This window comes from Staurois parvus, unplaced genomic scaffold (assembly GCF_062004578.1).
Source record: "Staurois parvus isolate SC_StPar_1 unplaced genomic scaffold, SC_StPar_1.0 ptg001200l, whole genome shotgun sequence".
In the NCBI taxonomy this organism is placed as follows: Eukaryota; Metazoa; Chordata; class Amphibia; order Anura; family Ranidae; genus Staurois; species Staurois parvus.
In genome coordinates this window covers 1,791,499-1,810,337 of record NW_028318996.1, presented here as the reverse complement: position 1 = coordinate 1,810,337, position 18,839 = coordinate 1,791,499, and the positions used below count along the sequence as shown (strand labels likewise).

Here is an 18,839-nt window from a genome sequence, read left to right as displayed (position 1 = left end):
ACTGGTACTGACTAGTATTCCAGCATTCTTCCTTCCTTATTTTTTCTCCCCCTCGCAAATAATGTGACCCCAGTGCTGACAGGAGTGGGGGGGGGGGGGGGCGAACAAGATTTCTGTGCAGGTGCCTGATGTCCTCCTTTTCAACCAATGATGTCAGTGGTTGTTAGTACACTGGTGGCTGACCTGTACAGTGCCCAAGATTGAACAATGAAAATCTGTGATAAATAGATTGATAAACAGATAATAGAGATACACACTGAACTGTGTCTTGTCTAGGAACCACAAATATAAAAGCTTGAGACTGGTCCGTTCTGAGATAATGGCGAGAATTTAATAAACACATAAGTAAGGCAAAAGTCTATTAGAGCGCAGCAGCTCGATGGCGTGATGAAACCCCGGGAGGTTTGGCTTACACAGCCTTCAGGAGATCTCCTGACAGGACGCCAGATCTCCAGCAGTCGAGTCTCAATTGTGTCAGTGACAGATGAACACAGCACTTTATTTCTTGTATAGTTGTACGTGCCGCTTTGGGCCTGGCGCCAGGAACGGGTCTCAGCGGTTAATGACTGGCGGGTGGCCAGGCTCTGTCACTGTTTACAACCAGCACAATTGTCTGGAAGATGTTAAACGGAAAAAATATTCATCATCACAAGTTTCAGTCTTGTTGCAATCTGTGATGTTCCTTCTCGTGCTTCGAATTTTTTGAGACTCTAATATTGGATATCACATGTACGGAACAGATGACAACTCAGTGGGAACGTGTATATTGGCTGTGCCCAACGATGGACTCCCATGGGTTACAAAGCTGGGTATGTGACACTCAACATGCTGCCATGTCCGTACAACAGGGGGATTTCATATCTGCCAGGTAGAAAAACTTCTGCTTAGAGCCAGTATCTCAAATGTGCAAGGATTTCGTGAATGTCACTATACCTAATATTGCATTGTTGGGAAAACTGCATTTGTTGCATACATTTTTTTTTTTTTTTTACATCTAGGAGATTTTAGCCATTTTACTGCAACCCTTGGGAGTAACCTATCTCCTTAACACTCTCTTATAGCAGTCACTCCTGATCTCGGCATTTTTTTATACCTTTTGCAAAGGTTAAGGACAAAGGTCTTCAAAAAAAAACTTATTGAGATTTAATATGGAGTCTGTATTTAGTGGAAATTCCATTTAAAACGATCGGTTCAGCTTTTTTGAAAAAAACAATATGTCATACTTACCTACAGCCTGGATCCTCCTCTTCTCAGGTCCCCTGCTGGCGTTCCTGAATCCTCCCCCTTATGAAGTGTAGGTTTTGTACACTTAAAATAAAGCTGCTACAAAAACAAGGGACATTGCACTAAATTGCACACCACACTGCCCCCAACCAGCCGGCAATGCAGAGAGACCGGAGTGCGGAATCGCTCCAGCTGCAATGCAATTTCACTGACAAGCAGTGTGAATTTGCCCTTATCCATGAAATTCAAGTGTGACTAAAAATTAACTTCCATGAACAATCCATAATGATATCCTAAACATCACATCCGAGTATAATCAGTAATGATGTTTAATTAGCTTTTTCTTTTCCAGCATCATGATTATATTGTCACAGGTCTATCCACAGAAGAGCTTCTTCTGAATCTCCAATTTTGAGGTATGAGCAGTGCACGTAATTTATGGTATTCACATGCTCTCCTTGCACTACAACTCCCAAGATTCAATGCGCTAGCATACTGCAATGCATTTATGTGTGGTTGTGGCAGTGATGAATGGGCGGGATTAGACATTACAAAGGTCTTTTACATAGTGATGCGGGTTGTGTCAGCATGTAGCCTGTAGTGGGACTGTGCAGAGGAAGGTGGCTACATCCTGTACAGCAGGAACATGTAGAGCCAGTGTAGCCACCCTCATAAAGTAAGTCAACTGAGCAGAGATTTAATATATATTTCAGTATATGCAATCCCTCATTGCTATCTGAAGGTTTTTAGAGGACTACTTATGAAGGTACAGAATATTATATTTAAATTTTTGGACTGGGTTTAGTGACACTTTAAGAATAAAATACCAGCTGCTTTGCAATGTACTAAAAGAGTTTGTGTGAAAAGAGAGAAGCCATGAGACCACCCTCAGCTGCATGCTCTTGTACTGGTGGACTGTAGAGGTGTCACATAGGTATGTGGCACTGGGATACTCACTTGGTGCTTTTCTTGTCATTCTGAGATTTGCCATCCACCTCGTTCTCACTCAGCTCATCAGTCGGGCTCTGTGGCTCTGATCGGGGAAATGCCGTTTTCAATGTGTCGACAATGGCATTCACCACAATCTACCGGGAGGAAGCAAATAACACGGTCAAGAAATTTTTTTTTTACACTAACCAATGTCTGAAAACCTTGTGTGTCTGTGTCATATACAGTGGGGATTGAAAGTTTGGGCACCCCAGCTAAAAATTTGTATTAATGTGCATAAAGAAGCCAAAGAAAGATGGAAAAATCTCCAAAAGGCATCACATTACAGATTAGACATTCTTATAATATGTCGACAAAAGTTAGATTTTATTTCCATCATTTACACTTTCAAAATAACAGAAAACAAAAAAATGGCGTCTGCAAAAGTTTGGGCACCCTGCAGAATTTATAGCATGCACTGCCCCCTTTGCCAAGCTGAGACCTGCCAGTGTCATGGATTGTTCTCAATCATCGTCTGGGAAGACCAGGTGATGTCATTCTCAAAGGTTTTAAATGCCCAGACTCATCTGACCTTGCCCCAACAATCAGCACCATGAGTTCTTCTAAGCAGTTGTCTAGAAAACTGAAACTGAAAATAGTTGACGCTCACAAAGCTGGAGAAGGCTATAAGAAGATAGCAAAGCGTTTTCAGATGTCAATATTCTCTGTTCGGAATGTAATTAAGAAATGGCAGTCATCAGGAACAGTGGAAGTTAAAGCAAGATCTGGAAGACCAAGAAAAATATCAGACAGAACAGCTCGCAGGATTGTGAGAAAAGCAATTCAAAACCCATGTTTGACTGCATGATCCCTCCAGAAAGATCTGGCAGACACTGGAGTTGTGGTACACTATTCCACTATAAAGAGATACTTGTACAAATATGGTCTTCATGGAGGAGTCATCAGAAGAAAACCTCTTCTACGTCCTCACCACAAAAATCATCGTTTGAACTTTGCAAATGGATAATGATCCTAAACACACCTCGAAATCCATGGGGGATTACATCAAGAGGCGTAAACTGAAGGTTTTGCCATGGCCTTCACAATCTCCTGACCTCAACATAATTGAAAATCTATGGATAGACCTTAAAAGAGCAGTGCGTGACAGACAGCCCAGAAATCTCAAAGAACTGGAAGACTTTTGTAAGGAAGAATGGGCAAAGATACCTCAAACAAGAATTGAAAGACTCTTGGCTGGCTACAAAAAGCGTTTACAAGCTGTGATACTTGCCAAAGGGGGCAGTACAAGATATTAACTCTGCAGGGTGCCCAAACTTTTGCAGACGCCATTTTTTTGTTTTCTGTTATTTTGAAAGTGTAAATGATGGAAATAAAATCTAACTTTTGTTGACATATTATAAGAATGTCTAATCTGTAATTTGATGCCTTTTGGAGATTTTTCCATCTTTCCTTGGCTTCTTTATGCACATTAATACAAATTTTTAGCTGGGGTGCCCAAACTTTCGATCCCCACTGTATATCTATCTATCTATCTATCTATCTATATCACACACACACACACAATATACAGTCACGGCCAAAAATATTGGCACACAAGCCTGTCAGATAATGCACCACTTTGCCCAGGAAAATTGCTGCAATTACAAATGTTTAGGCCATCTCATGTTTATTTCTTTTGTTTGTATCGGTATGACACAAAAAAGTGTAGAAATTCCACGTAAAACCCCAAAAATGGAATGGACAGAATTATTGGCACTGTCTCAAAATTGTAAGAAATAGTTGCATTCCAAGTTTGTGATGCTCCTGTAATTTGTAATTAAACTCACCTGTATCAATTAACAGATCTTAATGTTCCTGTGTCCACTGTGTGCAACATTGTCAAGAAGTTTACAGCCCATGGCACTGTAGCTAATCTCCTTGGATGTGGGTGAAAGAGAAAACTTGATCAAAGATTGCAGTGAAGGATTGTTCGAATGGTGGATGAAGAACCTCGATCAACTTCCAGACAGATTGAAGCTGACTTTCAGGCACAGGGTACAACTGTGTCAGCTTGCACTATACGTTGCCACCTGAATGAAAAAGGGACGCTATGGCAGGAGACCCAGAAGGGCCCCACTGCTGACATAGAAACAGAAAAAAGCCAGATTGGAGTTTGCCAAAACTTACTTGAGGAAGCCAAAATCCTTTTGGGAGAATGTGCTGTGGACAGACCAAACAAAATGACAGCTTTTTGGTAAAGCCCATAATTCTACTGCTTTCAGAAAGAGCAATGAGGCCTTTAAAGAAAAGAATACAGTCCCTACAGTGACACATGGTGGGGGGTCACTGATGTTTTGGGATTGTTTTGCTGCTTCAGGCACTGGATGTCTTGACCGTGTGCATGGCATTATGAAATATGAAGACTACCAAACAATTCTGGGATTTAATATAGGGCCCAGTGTCAGAAAGTTGGGTCTCCATCAGAGGTCATGGGTCTTACAGCAGGACAACGACCCAAGGCATATGTCAAGAAGCACCCAGAAATGTTTTCAGACAAAGTGCTGGAGAGGACTGAACTGGCCAGCAATGAGTCCAGATCTCAAATCACATAGAGCTCCTGTGGAAGGAACTAAAAACAGCAGTTGGGAAAAGGAGCCCTTCATATCTGAGAGACTGGAGCAGTCTGGAGCAGTTGGTGAAAGAAGCGTTTTCCAAACTTCCAGTAGAGGTGTAAGAACTTGGTGGTTACAGGAAGCGATTGATTTCAGTTCAGGGGTGTGCTACCAAATATTACATTGAGGGGAATCATTTTCTCCAATCCATTTTGGGTGTTTTGCGTGGAATGTGTCAGATTTGGCTTTTTGTTTCTTCACTTTGTTGTGTCATACCAATACAAACAAAAGAAACAGACATGGGAATGCCAAAACATTTGCAATTGCAACAATTTTCTGGGCTAAGTGGTAGAAATGCAGGGGTGCCAATATTTTTGGCCATGACAGTATATAAATCTTACTTTATACAATATAACAAGCTGAAATCCTCATAAATTAAGGCATCTCTGTAATCATTTATACATGATTACAGGGTGCTGTGAGGTTTTCAAGCTATGTGCAGCACCCTGCCGGCTCTTTCCATCAGCACTGATCTGCCTGCGTTGCACAGAGTAACACAGAGAGCCAGTGATGACATCACTGAATCTTAAGGTATGGAACAGAAAGGTTTTATTTAAAAATGTAATCAGCATGTTGATGAGGGGGGAGAGAAGAGCCAGGAAAGGCAAAATATAAGCAGATATTTTGCCTTCAGCTTTAAATCCCAGCAGTGTTAGTACCTGAATTTGACTTATTAGAAACCACTTGCTTTCTACTGCAGAAATGAGTGAAGAAAAAAAAAAGAAGAGGAAGGAGGGGGGCAGCAAAGGAGCCAATGAGTTATGCTGTATTAACAAAGAATGTGTTGATAGAATGCACAGCAGAGTGACAGAGAGGTGAGCTCTTCAGTCTGCTGCTTCTCCTTTCACTGCCCAGTCACAGGCAGGGGTAGAGACAAGACCTGTAAGTGTTACTGAACTGCAGCAGAGAAATTGCAGGTCTCCCGCCCTACCAGACAGAACTTAGCTATTTGGCACAGCGGTGTAAATCTCAAAACTGGATGGACACAAATACAAATCAATTGGCAGGTAAAACGTGTGAAGTATTTCTGCTGTTTTTTTGGCTGTTCACCTGGAGTTCAGCATTGCCTGGAGTTTAGAGTTAACATTCCTTAAAGGAAATGAAATGCAAGAATGTGTATGTTTTTGGAGGCCTACTGAGGGACATTTGTCTTCACAATAGAGTAATATGTAGAGATTAATGGGAAGTATGGCATCCTTTGGAGGAGGGGTGAATAAGTCTGGATATATTTTCACTGGTAAAGTCCCTTTAACAATGACATGTGACCCGGTGTGCATTCCTAGCACAGATGTTGAATGCAGACACCGTGTAGCGAATAATGGCAGCACTTGTGTTATTTAAATGTGAGACGACAATAGAGGTGATGTATGAGGAGATAAAATCAGCAGAGAGCCGGGAGAATCAGAATACAGACAGTGCAGAGATGATACTCTGAAATATCGCGGATCTATCTCAGGTGTATTATCACGCTGTGTCTAATCAGAGTGTACAGAGACAGCCAGTGACAGCCATGGAGCCGCTATCAGTACACAACATCCAGACACAAACATGGCCGCATAACTCTGTGTTCAGATGAATTGCCTTGTCTGACATCAGGAAATAGATCACAGGCCAAGAGAAGTCAGGCTGCTCTGCCCAAAAATAAAATGTGCTGTGGATGGGAGGGAATGTTTGCTTAACCAGCCCTGTAATGGTTGAAGTAAAGGAATCTTTTGTCTATAAGCCAAGAGAGAATCTGTTGGCCAAGATGAATTTTTGTGACAGATTGCTATTATTTTCCCTTATGCTTCTCCGTTACCTGTTGTGACACCTAGCATCAAATGGTAGAGGTTTAAAAAGGACACCTCCACTTGCCATCTTCTTTTTAAGGGCTTTTCTGGCCTACTTTTATTAAAAGGAAAAATGAACATCATTGGTTTCCCTCATAGGAGTTTTCAGCATTCGTTTGCCATCCAAACAAATGATCCCTCAGAGAAAATACATGTGCAGTCTCCAGGCTTAGACAGACATCACCATAGCTCAGGCTTTACTCTTCGAGCCTTGGCCTCTTACAGACTGTGACCGCATACCATTTAGGAACTCACTCAACAGCTTGGTCCACACTCTCGGAAGCCACTTGCTGCTCCAGCTCCAATTTGTGCTCCTAGGCAGAGACCTCCTCTATCTGCCGGGGTGGAGCCCAGAAACCTAATCAGGTTATTATTTAAAGCCCTGCACACACCTGTACAATTAGTGTGCTGGGGGTTCAAAAACCATGGACCCAGGATTGGAGATTTCATTCAACCCAAATAACTTCAAAATCTCCAGGCTCCAGGTCCCAAAACTGACTTTACAAACAAATGAGGACACTGAAAAACCAGTTTCTTCTGCATTAAGAAAACCCCCTGGAGCACCTCAACCTGTTTAGTTGAGAATCCTGGGTTGTAACCTTAATTCACACTGTGGGAGTGCCCAGAACTGCCACACTGTCTAAAATATGTACATCTCACAAAGTACACACAATATTTGTAGAGCGATCTTTTATTTGGTGGCCAGATCGGGCAATCATAGGATGAGCAAAGTCACCACTAGGCCCAACCCGTCCCCTTCCGCTAGCCACGGCCCGGCCCCTTCCGCTAGCCGCGGCCCGGCCCCTTCCGCTAGCCGCGGCCCGGCCCCTTCCGCTAGCCACGGCCCGGCCCCTTCCGCTAGCCGCTGCCCGGCCCCTTCCGCTAGCCGCTGCCCGGCCCCTTCCGCTAGCCGCTGCCCGGCCCCTTCCGCTAGCCGCTGCCCGGCCCCTTCCACTAGCCGCTGCCCGTCCCATTCCGCTAGCCGCTGCCCGTCCCCTTCCGCTAGCCGCTGCCCGTCCCCTTCCCCTAGCCGCTGCCCGTCCCCTTCCCCTAGCCGCTGCCCGTCCCCTTCCCCTAGCCGCTGCCCGTCCCCTTCCACTAGCCGCTGCCCGTCCCCTTCCACTAGCCGCTGCCCGTCCCCTTCCACTAGCCGCTGCCCGTCCCCTTCCACTAGCCGCTGCCCGTCCCCTTCCACTAGCCGCTGCCCGTCCCCTTCCACTAGCCGCTGCCCTGCCCCTTCCACTAGCCGCTGCCCATTCCACTGAGACACAGTTCATACATGGCCTACAGTAGATGACAAAATCACAGATGACAAGATCACGGGCAGTATTGTCACATCAATCATGCAGAAATCAGAGGAGGGGGATAACATTTCTTTCTACATCTTGCAGCAGTTCATGGGTTAGGCGATAGAGACAAGCACCTCTCAAACATATTTGTGCAGCAGAATTTCTTATGTCTGCGAATTCCAGCAATATACAATAGAGGATATCACAAGGTGTTCTGGTACCTTATCAATCCGGGAGACTAGGAATGGCTTCTTGACAAATGCAATCCTGGCATCAGTGTTCAGAGCCAGGAACTCCTGCACCTCCTCGCTGCTGGCGATCTCCGGCACCGCGCACAATTGCTGTACAAAAGACTCATCGTTACAAGAGTCCATTAAAATCACCACCCAATAATACCAACATCCCCTCATAATACTAACATCACCTTATAAAACTAACACCACCCCATAACACATCACCCTATAATGAGAACAACAGCCTATAATACTAACACCACCCCAGAACACTAACAACTCTATAATGCTAACAACACCCCATAATGCTAACTGAAGCTATAAAAGAAACATCACCCTATAATGCTAAAAACACCCTACAATGCTAACATCATCCTTCAGTAAGAACATCCCCCTATAATAGGAACATCCCCAATTGGTGAAAGACGTATGTCAGAAAGATTGGGTTCAGTTTACAGGTAAATGTATTAGAGTGCCGGGAGCTCGGCTCGTTATTCGCGTAGAATAAATTGGAGGCGGCGTGTTTCTGGCAATAGTTTGCTGTTTATTTGGATGTTTTGCATTTGTTACATTTACAAATTTACAGTTTGTGAGTTCTGTTCACAACAGATGTTACATTTGGACACTTCATCAAACAAAATGGTGATTTGCTTCCTAAACGCTGCGGCTGGTTAATGTTCTTCTTTTCGGAATAATAATGCTGAAGCTTTGATAAATAAGAGGATCCCGTGGGATTCGTTCACTGAATGCAATGCTTTTTCAAACAAACCCAGGCATGTGTAGCATTAAAGCTGATCTCCAGGCTCCCACTATCCCCCCCCCCCCTCACCACTGATTGCTATCTAAATGCTTTTTTTTTTTTTCACTCACCTAAAACCGCAGTCACATGACGCTCCAGTCTCAGGCCTTCTCAAATCTTTTCTTTACAGAAAGTAGGATTCTGCTTTAGGTGCCTATGTCACTGCCTGCATGATATGGATTCTTCCTATTGGCTGTCCAGCAGCCAGGTCCTCTTATGATCTAGAAAAGGAGTCTGCAGGGGTGACATTAGTGCAAGGGATCTGACGGGACTGGTCAGCGCAGACACATCTAATAAAGTGTTCTGACGTCTTATATGCAGACCTTTTTCATTCAAGCTTTATCCAAAGCTTGTCAAATGCTAGACATAAAGGGGATTATTTACTAAAACTGGAGAGTACAAAATCTGGTGCAACTCTGCAAAGAAACCAATCAGTTTCCAGGTTCTATTGCTTAACTGAACAAGCTGAAGTTAGAAGCTGATTGGATACCCATGAACAGCTGCACCAGATTCTGAGTGCTCCAGTTTTAGTAAATCTCCCCCAAAGTGACAGGTCCTTGATGGCGCCATTTTCAGACAAAGCAACAATGTCATATGTGGGAGGCCCCTGACTCTACCAGCTGATGTCTGAAGATACAACTAGGGAGGTCAGGAATTCTCTTACAATCACTTTTGACTCCCCCTCAACCTGGGAGCATCCAGAAGCATCTACCAGGGCTACTGGTCTTTTTCCTGTCCATGCTCTATATTGACCCACCTATCACCTCGCCAAACTATAGTAGTGTCCATCCTATGGCAGGTGCGGTGCCAGTGAGGGTTGAGCAAATGAGTGAGATGCCACCGAGTGCAGGGCCAGCAAATGCCTGGCTGGCAGGTACAGAGCTACTCATTGCAGGGCCATTGAGTGCAGAGTTGGTAGTGCGTGGTAGGCGAGTACAGGGCAAGTAAGTTTAGGACTGGTGAGATAAAAGAATATAAAACCCAAAAGGAAACATTTAGTATATTGTAGCTTGCCAATTCTTAGATGTGATGGCTGCATTCATTTTATTATTTAGGTTTTCTCTCTTTTTCATCTGGTGATCCAGCGAGCAAGTCTGTTTTTTAAAAGCTTAAGCTCTCCAGCAGAATATATCAGTTTACATGGATCAGGCAAAGCATTTGGCACTCGCATGGTGGTTTAAAAGATCAGCTTTTATTTATTCATGTAAAACCTTTATCCCTAAAGGAAAAAAAACACTGTCTGCTGTAACTGATTATAAAGTGTGAGCTGGAGCTTGGCTTCAATTAGTGTATTTAAATCTTCTAGTACATCTAACACTCCCCTCCTACCAGACTGACAATTCTGCTGTCTGTTGTGCCCCCTGTGCTCCTTCATTCGGAGTGAAGGCACTGTAATACAGTGAGGTGTATTACTGGTCAGATCACCAAGTATAAACAAAGGGAAAAAATCCTAAAAGGAAACTAATGCAGCCATCACATCTAATGATTGGTAAGCTGCACTGTATTACATTTTTGGTTTTTGGTTTAATACCGCTTTAAGCACTGGTGAGTTAAAGACTGGTAAGTACAGGGCGGTGAGTACAGAGCCAGTCAGTGTATGGTCAATGAGCACAGGGGCAGGAGAGTACAGAGCTGGTGAGTGAAGGACTGGTAAGAAAGGGGCGGTGATTGCAAGACCTGTAAGTGGTAGGTTAGTGCAGGGTAGGTGAGAGAGAGACTGGTGAGTGAAGGGCCTATGAGCGTGTGGTCGGCGAGTGAAGGGCCTATGAGCGTGTGGTCGGTGAGTGAAGGGTCTATGAGCGTGTGGTCGGTGAGTGAAGGGCCTATGAGCGTGTGGTTGGTGAGTGCAGGGCAGGTGAGTGGGAGGCTGGTAAATATAGGGCAGCGAGTGTGTGGTCGGTGAGTGAAGGGCCTATGAGTGTGTGGTCGGTGAGTGAAGGGCCTATGAGCGTGTGGTTGGCAAGTGCAGGGCAGGTGAGTGGGAGGCTGGTAAATATAGGGCAGCGAGTGTGTGGTTGGTGAGTGCAGGGCCTATGAGTGTGTGGTTGGTGAATGCAGGGCCTACGAGTGTGTGGTTGGTGAATGCAGGGCCTACGAGTGTGTGGTTGGTGAATGCAGGGCCTACGAGTGTGTGGTTGGTGAATGCAGGGCCTACGAGTGTGTGGTTGGTGAATGCAGGGCCTACGAGTGTGTTGTTGGTGAATGCAGGGCCTATGAGTGTGTTGTTGGTGAATGCAGGGCCTATGAGTGTGTGGTTGGTGAATGCAGGGCCTATGAGTGTGTTGTTGGTGAATGCAGGGCCTATGAGTGTGTGGTTGGTGAATGCAGGGCCTATGAGTGTGTGGTTGGTGAATGCAGGGCCTATGAGTTTGTTGTTGGCGAGTGCAGGGCATATGAGCGTGTGGTTGGCGAGTGCAGGGCCTATGAGTGTGTGGTTGGTGAGTGCAGGGCCTATGGGTGTGTGGTTGGTGAGTGAAGGGCCTATGAGTGTGTGGTTGGTGAGTGAAGGGCCTATGAGTGTGTGGTTGGTGAGTGCAGGGCCTATGGGTGTGTGGTTGGTGAGTGAAGGGCCTATGAGTGTGTGGTTGGTGAGTGAAGGGCCTATGAGTGTGTGGTTGGTGAGTGAAGGGCCTATGAGTGTGTGGTTGGTGAGTGCAGGGCTGATGAGTGAGGGACTGGCAAGTACAAGGCTTTGAGTGCAGAGCAGGTGAGTAGTGAGCTGGTGATTTACACTTAAATTTAGGTAGCTTAATGCATGCACGGTGAACTGAATTTTAAACTCCTGAATTGGTCTCCTATGTGTAGCCAGACTTCTGTGTAACCAAAGACATAAAAACTGGCTACTTGGAGAGAAGCCCAAATTAGGCCCTGGAAGCACACTCCCTGACAAGTAGTCATAATGCATATGGAGCTCCTGTATCACCATACTGAGAACACAGAGACACTCATTTACTGCATGTGTATGTGATTATATAATAAATATCTTTTTTCACCAGAAATGTGTCTGACCACAAGCCAAGACATTGTGGTTGGTGGTCGGAGTCTTGATGGCACTTATGATGACAGCTTCAGTGACAACGTACAGTATATAATAGGGTCATCTACAGAATGCTCCCTTACCCTCAGAAAAGACTCCAGCTGACTCTTCCTTGCCTCCACCTTCTCAGTGTCCATGTTCCCAAATGGCAAATCTGGAAGAAACTTCTTGGGCCCTTTAATGTCTAAAATTCACAAGGACAGAGACCTGGCATTAGTATGTAATGGGAGACATTTATTAAAGCAGTTGTGTATCAACATGCAATTTATGTGCAAAAATGTCTTCAGGTTTGTTTTGCAAACAAAGAAAAAAATTTAGCTTTGTGTGATAGTGTGGCCAATAGTGATTGCCCGTCTCTTTTCTCTGTTGTGCCGCCAACGATCAGCATTTAGTGATGAAATTTGCCCTCCGATCTGTCACAGATCTCTTAAAGCTGAATGCCAGCCAGGGAGAATAGAATATCATTGACAAGAGGCTTCCTGACCTTGTTCAACACTGCTGTGAGTTCGTTTATACAGAACTTTCTTCCACTCTTTATTGTCCCCAGATATGCCACTTATGTCTCTGGTTTGTGTAACCAGGCACCACTGTTTTCTCCCTTTGTAGAAATGGCTACTAGTCACATGATCTCCTTTGTTTCCTAAACTACAGCTTGTCTATGTACCAATATTAAAGTGATATTAAAAGCAAAAAAAAGGATAACAAATGTGTTATACTTACCTGCTCTGTGCAGTGGTTTTGCACAGAGCAGCCCTGATCCTCCTCTTCATAGGTCCCCTTCCTGGCTCCTCCCTCCTGCCGAGTGCACCCAGAGCAAGCAGCTTGCTATGGGCGCACCCAAGGAGGCTCGCTCCCAAGCCGCTGCTCTGCATGTTCATTCACACAAAGAGCCACAGCTCAGCCCAGTCCACTCTCTCTGTCATCGGCTCACTAGCTAATGTTGCTGTTTCAACCAACGCGGAAGGAAATAACCCGGAGAGTCGAGGCTCTCGCGCACATCCCTGGATTGCAATGGGGCTTGGGTAAGTGTCGTGGGGGGGGGGGGGGGGCGGATTGGGGGGTGGTGGAGGAACTGCACACTGAAGGTTTTACCTTCATGCATAGAATGCACCTTGAGCCTTTACAAATACAAAAACACTTTAATAATGTACATGCCTTGCAAAAATGAAAAAGCTTTCCCAACTCTGCCAGTGTGTGTACAATCCTACCACTGCTCTATAACATGGTAGTCAACTTATACTCAAGTGTGGCCCCTGATATCACCAAAAGGGCTGCACATAAAATTCTGTGAATATTTGGTGTCAGAGACAGCAGACACACAACAGGATTTAGTCAAACACTATGGGCATGAAACAAGAGATGGTCAGAGACTAAAAGGTAAGATACAAGAGATGGCCAGAGACTGCAGACAAGATAAAAGAGATGGCCAGAAACTAAAGGCAAGATGCAAGAGATGGTCAGAAACTAAAGGCAAGATACAAGAGATGGTCCAAGACTGCAGAGAAGATACAAGAGATGGCAAGAGACTGTGGATAAGATACAAGAGATGGCCAGAGACTGTAGACACAGTACAAAAGCGGGTCAGAGCTGGCCAGAGACTGCAGACAGGATACAAGAGATGGCCAGAGACTGCAGACAGCATACAAGAGCTGGCCAGAGACTGCAGACAGCAAACAAGAGCTGGCCAGAGACTGCAGACAGCATACAAGAGCTGGCCAGAGACTGCAGACAGCATACAAGAGCTGGCCAGAGACTGCAGACAGCATACAAGAGCTGGCCAGAGACTGCAGACAGCATACAAGAGCTGGCCAGAGACTGCAGACAGCATACAAGAGCTGGCCAGAGACTGCAGACAGCATACAAGAGCTGGCCAGAGACTGCAGACAGCATACAAGAGATGGCCAGAGAATGTGGACACAGGACAGGAGCAGGTCAGAGACTGCAGACAAGATACAAGAGATGACCAGAGACTGCAGACAGCATACAAGAGATGGCCAAAGACTGCAGACAAGATACAAGAGATGACCAGAGACTGCAGACAAGATACAAGAGATGACCAGAGACTGCAGACAGCATACAAGAGATGGCCAGAGACTGCAGACAGCATACAAGAGCTGGCCAGAGACTGCAGACAGCATACAAGAGCTGGCCAGAGACTGCAGACAGCATACAAGAGCTGGCCAGAGACTGCAGACAGCATACAAGAGCTGGCCAGAGACTGCAGACAGCATACAAGAGCTGGCCAGAGACTGCAGACAGCATACAAGAGCTGGCCAGAGACTGCAGACAGCATACAAGAGATGGCCAGAGACTGCAGACAAGATACAAGAGATGACCAGAGACTGCAGACAAGATACAAGAGATGGCCAGAGACTGCAGACAAGATACAAGAGATGGCCAGAGAATGTGGACACAGGACAGGAGCAGGTCAGAGACTGCAGACAAGATACAAGAGATGACCAGAGACTAAAGGCAAGGTACAAGAGATGGTTAGAGAGCAGACATTATACAAGAGATGGTCAGAGACTGCAAACATGATGCAAGACATGGCCAGAGATTGCAGACCTGGTACAAAAGATGGTCAAAGACTGCAGAAAAAATACAAGAGATGGTCAGCGACTGTATGTGCCCAGAGATCACTGCAGGTAATCGCTCACTGCGTGGTTAGCTGCGAATAGCTGCGGTTGTTGGCGACCTGTCATTATAGTGAACAGGGTCAGCAGCCACAGCTAGTCTCTTAGAGCTGCAGCCTAAATCGCTGGTGTGATTGTAGCCTTACACCTCTGTTAAGATAAGCAGCAACTTTGACAGTTATCATTCATGGCATGCCTTGATGTGATTGTTTTTCAAAACAGTTAAAGGGTGACTTCACATTTACAACAAAACGGTCTATGCAGGTAAGGGGCAACCGTAGATAAAAACAAACCGTGCAGCTTTGACTAAAGTTGGAAAATGCCCTTGTCATAGGTGTAGGCCATTTATGTACCTACCAGAAATTTGTCCGAAACACTCCCAAAGAAGGCACCATCCCATCCTGCCCTGTTGCTAGGACTTTGCTAAGATACTCCGAGTCGTTATGGCTCACCCCCACCATCACAGGAGCGGACTCTCAATCCTCCGTACCTGCGTAGTCCCTATCTCCTCCATTACAGCATCGCTGAGCTCAGAGCTACTGGGATCAGTTGGGAGTGTCTTAGCAATACCCTAGCAACAAGGTAGTATAAAATGATGCCAGCTCTGGGAGTTTGGCCATGCTTTGGGAGGTACATACATAAATGGCCTACAACAATAACAAGGGCATTATTTAACTTCGGTCAAACCTGCCCAGTTGGTTTTTTACACTGCTCAAAAAAATTAAAGGAACACTTTGAAAACACATCAGATCTCAAAGGGGAAAAATATCATGCTGGATATGTATACTGATATGGACTGGGTAATGTGTTAGGAACGTAAGGATGCCCCAACGTTTGATGGAAATGAAAATTATGAACCTACAGAGGACTGAATTCAAAGACACCCCGAAAATCAAAGTGAAAAAAAGGTGCAGCAGGCTAGTCTATTTTGCTGAAATTTCCTTGCAGCCACTCAAAATGGTGCTCAGTAGTGTGTATGTCCTCCATGTGCTTGTATACATGCCTGACAACACCAGCGCATGCTCCTATTGAGAAGACAGATGGTGTCCTGGACAGTCTGAGGTGCAACCTGGCGGTGTCGGATGGACCAAAACATGACATCCCAGAGGTTTTCTATTGGATTTAGATCAGGCGAGCGTGGGGGGCCATTCAATTATATAAATTTCTTCATCCTCCAGGACCTGCCTGCATACTCTCCCCACGAGGCCGGGCATTGTCGTGCACCAGGAGGAACCCAGGACCCACTGCACCAGCGTAGGGTCTGACAATGGGTCCAAGGATTTCATCCCAATACCTAATGGCAGTCAGGGTGCCATTGTCTATCCTGTAGAGGTCTGTGTGTCCCTCCATGGATATGCCTACCCAGACCATCACTGACCCACCACCAAAATGGTCATGCTGAACAATGTTACAGGCAGCATAATGTTCTCCACGGCTTCTCCAGACCCTTTCACGTCTGTCACATGTGCTCAGGGTGAACCTGTTCTCATCTATGAAAAGCACAGGGCGCCAGTGGTGGACCTGCCAATTCTGGTGTTTAATGGCAAATGCCAATGAAGCTCTATGGTGCCAGGCAGTGAGCACAGGGCCCACTAGAGGACGTCGGGCCCTCAGGCCACCCTCATGAAGTCTGTTTCTGATTGTTTGGTCAGAGACATTCACACCAGTGGCCTGCTGGAGGTCATTTTGTAGGGCTCTGGCAGTGCTCATCCTGTTCCTCCTTGCACAAAGGAGCAGATATCGGTCCTGCTGATAGGTTAAGGACCTTCTACGGCCCTTTCCAGCTCTCCTAGAGTAACTGCCTGTCTCCTGGAATCTCCTCCATGCTCTGAAGACACAACAAACCTTCTGGCAATGACAAGTATTGATGTGCCATCCTGGAGGAGTTGGACTGCCTGTGCAACCTCTGTAGGGTCCAGGTATGGCCTCATGCTACCAGTAGTGACACTGACCCTAGCCAAATGCAAAACTAGTGAAAAACAGCAAGAAAAGATGAGTAAGGAAAAAAATGTCAGTGGCTTCCACCTAAAAAACCATTCCTGTTTTGGGGATCGTCTCATTGTTGCCCATCTAGTGCACCTGTTGTTAATTTCATTAACACCAAAGCAGCTGAAACTGATTAACAACCCCCTCTGCTACTTAACTGACCAGAGCAATATCCCAGGAGTTTAGTTGACGTGATGCTATACTCTGATTAAAAAGTGTTCCTTTAATTTTTTTGAGCAGTGTATATACAGATGCCACTTACCTTCATAGGCAGTTTTTTCGGTGAATTAACTCTTTAAATCGATTCTGCTTTGACATAACTGTGACAGAGTCCTGGAAATAAAGAACTATAAACTGTTGTGCTGGCAGTCCTTACTGACACATGGATTTTATTAGGAAATTACACAAACATCACTTAGAAAGGTTTCTCACGTTTAATAAACTTGCGCAGATCGGCTCTCTCCTCCAGACGGGTCTGTAAGTTCAGAAACTCCCGATACCTGCGGTTAACCGTGTGATACGCCATTGGCTGTAGGGTGCCCAGTGACTGGCTGTCCAGGGCTGTGTCATACTGCCGGGGAGATGACAGAATAAACAGGCAGCATGTACCAACTTCTTCCAAAACATTTAACAATGTTTTTTTAATTTATTAACATCAGACTGCACATTGTGATAAAGGCCTTACAATTTCTCTCTACCCAATTATTATAAGAACACATTACTGTACACATACAGATATGTGACCAAGAAGTACAAAACCATCACATAGTATTAATTAGGGCCCATTCATGGTGGTCACATGACCCTAAACCCCATCTCCCAGCGTCACACACCCCTTAAAGAGCCAGGAGGTGCCAGTGCCAATGGGTTAAGGGGGAGGGGGTGGATGGTGGGTTGCAGAAACGCGGCTCAACCACACATTTTTGCTGTCCCCCAACCACAAGTCTAAATGAAGTCTTAGAGTTTGCATTGTGATGAAATACATAAAGGGGGCCTCCGTTAGGAGTTTTGCTGTCTATTTCTCCCAGAAGAAAATAACTAAGTGACAAATGTACCCTCACATGGAGAACACACCAGGTCTGCCTCTCATTGTACAGAAACACTGAAGCTGCGGTGCTCGCAAGGCCTCTTGTGGACTGATGATCCCTCAGCCTTGTACCTGGAGCCCACATACTTTGTATGATAATTATTCTACAGGCCACATGGGAGATTCCATCAGATCCGCTCAGGGCTGTCTGTGTCACTGTCACATTGTTCTTATTCTAATTAAGTGCCTGGCTGCCTTACACTTGTTCCCTTTGAAGATCCAATACCCTGTAGGTTTGTGCTGAACCCAATCCAGATGCCCGGCACCATTACCGGACCTTTGAAGTTCCTTTCTACAACAACTTCTCATTAACGTTACATTTCCAAATGATTAAGTCTCGTTTGTCTCGTTCTATTTCTATTAATGACACAATCTCTTCTCCTGGATGGGAAGAGGGCAGCCAGCGTGATGAGCTGGAGAAAGGAATTCCCGACTGAAACCTGGGATTAACTCTTCCATGTCCAAAGTGCCAGTGATCTTCTAGGGACACTACACACACACAATGTATACTATAACATTATCCCTGTACAGACTGAGGGCTCTTTCAGACAGGTGGTAATGCTTACGGACCTCTGGAAAGTCATCTGCAGTGGATTGCTTTTCAAAGGGTGGTATAGCACCAGCTGGCAGAAGTGCCATCTTAATAGCATCATGGGCCCCTTGGGCAAACTAATGCATTGGGACTCCTACTCGCCTACATCAGGTATCCCCATCACAGCGCCCCAATAAATCAGATATCCCCATCACACTGCTCCCACCCATCAGGTGTCCCATCACAGCATCCCAAAAATCAGATATTCAAATCACACTGCTCCCACCCATCAGGTGTCCCATCACAGCACCCCCCATAAATCAGATATCCTCATCACAGCACCCCCATAAATCAGATATTCCCATTACAGCACCCCCATAAATCAGATATTCCAATCACACTGCTCCCACCCATCAGGTGTCCCATCACAGCACCCCCATAAATCAGATATCCCCATCACAGCACCCCCATAAATCAGATATCCCCATCATTGCACCCCCATAAATCAGATATTCCCATCACAGCACCCCCATAAATCAGATATTCCCATCACAGCACCCCCATAAATCAGATATCCCCATCACAGAACCC

At 45.5% G+C, this 18,839-nt stretch overlaps 1 protein-coding gene across 2 annotated transcripts in view; it reads right to left on the bottom strand.

The window, feature by feature from the left end:
- SNX19 (sorting nexin 19) overlaps positions 1 to 18,839 on the bottom strand; it is a 52,334-nt gene that overhangs the window by 29,412 nt on the left and 4,083 nt on the right. For both annotated transcript variants that reach the window (XM_089660072.1, XM_089660071.1), the window contains exons 3-6: positions 17,062 to 17,200; positions 12,094 to 12,194; positions 8,163 to 8,282; positions 2,182 to 2,309 (exon numbers count right to left, since the gene is read on the bottom strand). In XM_089660072.1, the coding sequence (XP_089516198.1) occupies positions 2,182 to 2,309; positions 8,163 to 8,282; positions 12,094 to 12,194; positions 17,062 to 17,200 (488 nt within the window). The remainder of the gene's footprint in view (positions 1 to 2,181; positions 2,310 to 8,162; positions 8,283 to 12,093; positions 12,195 to 17,061; positions 17,201 to 18,839) is intronic.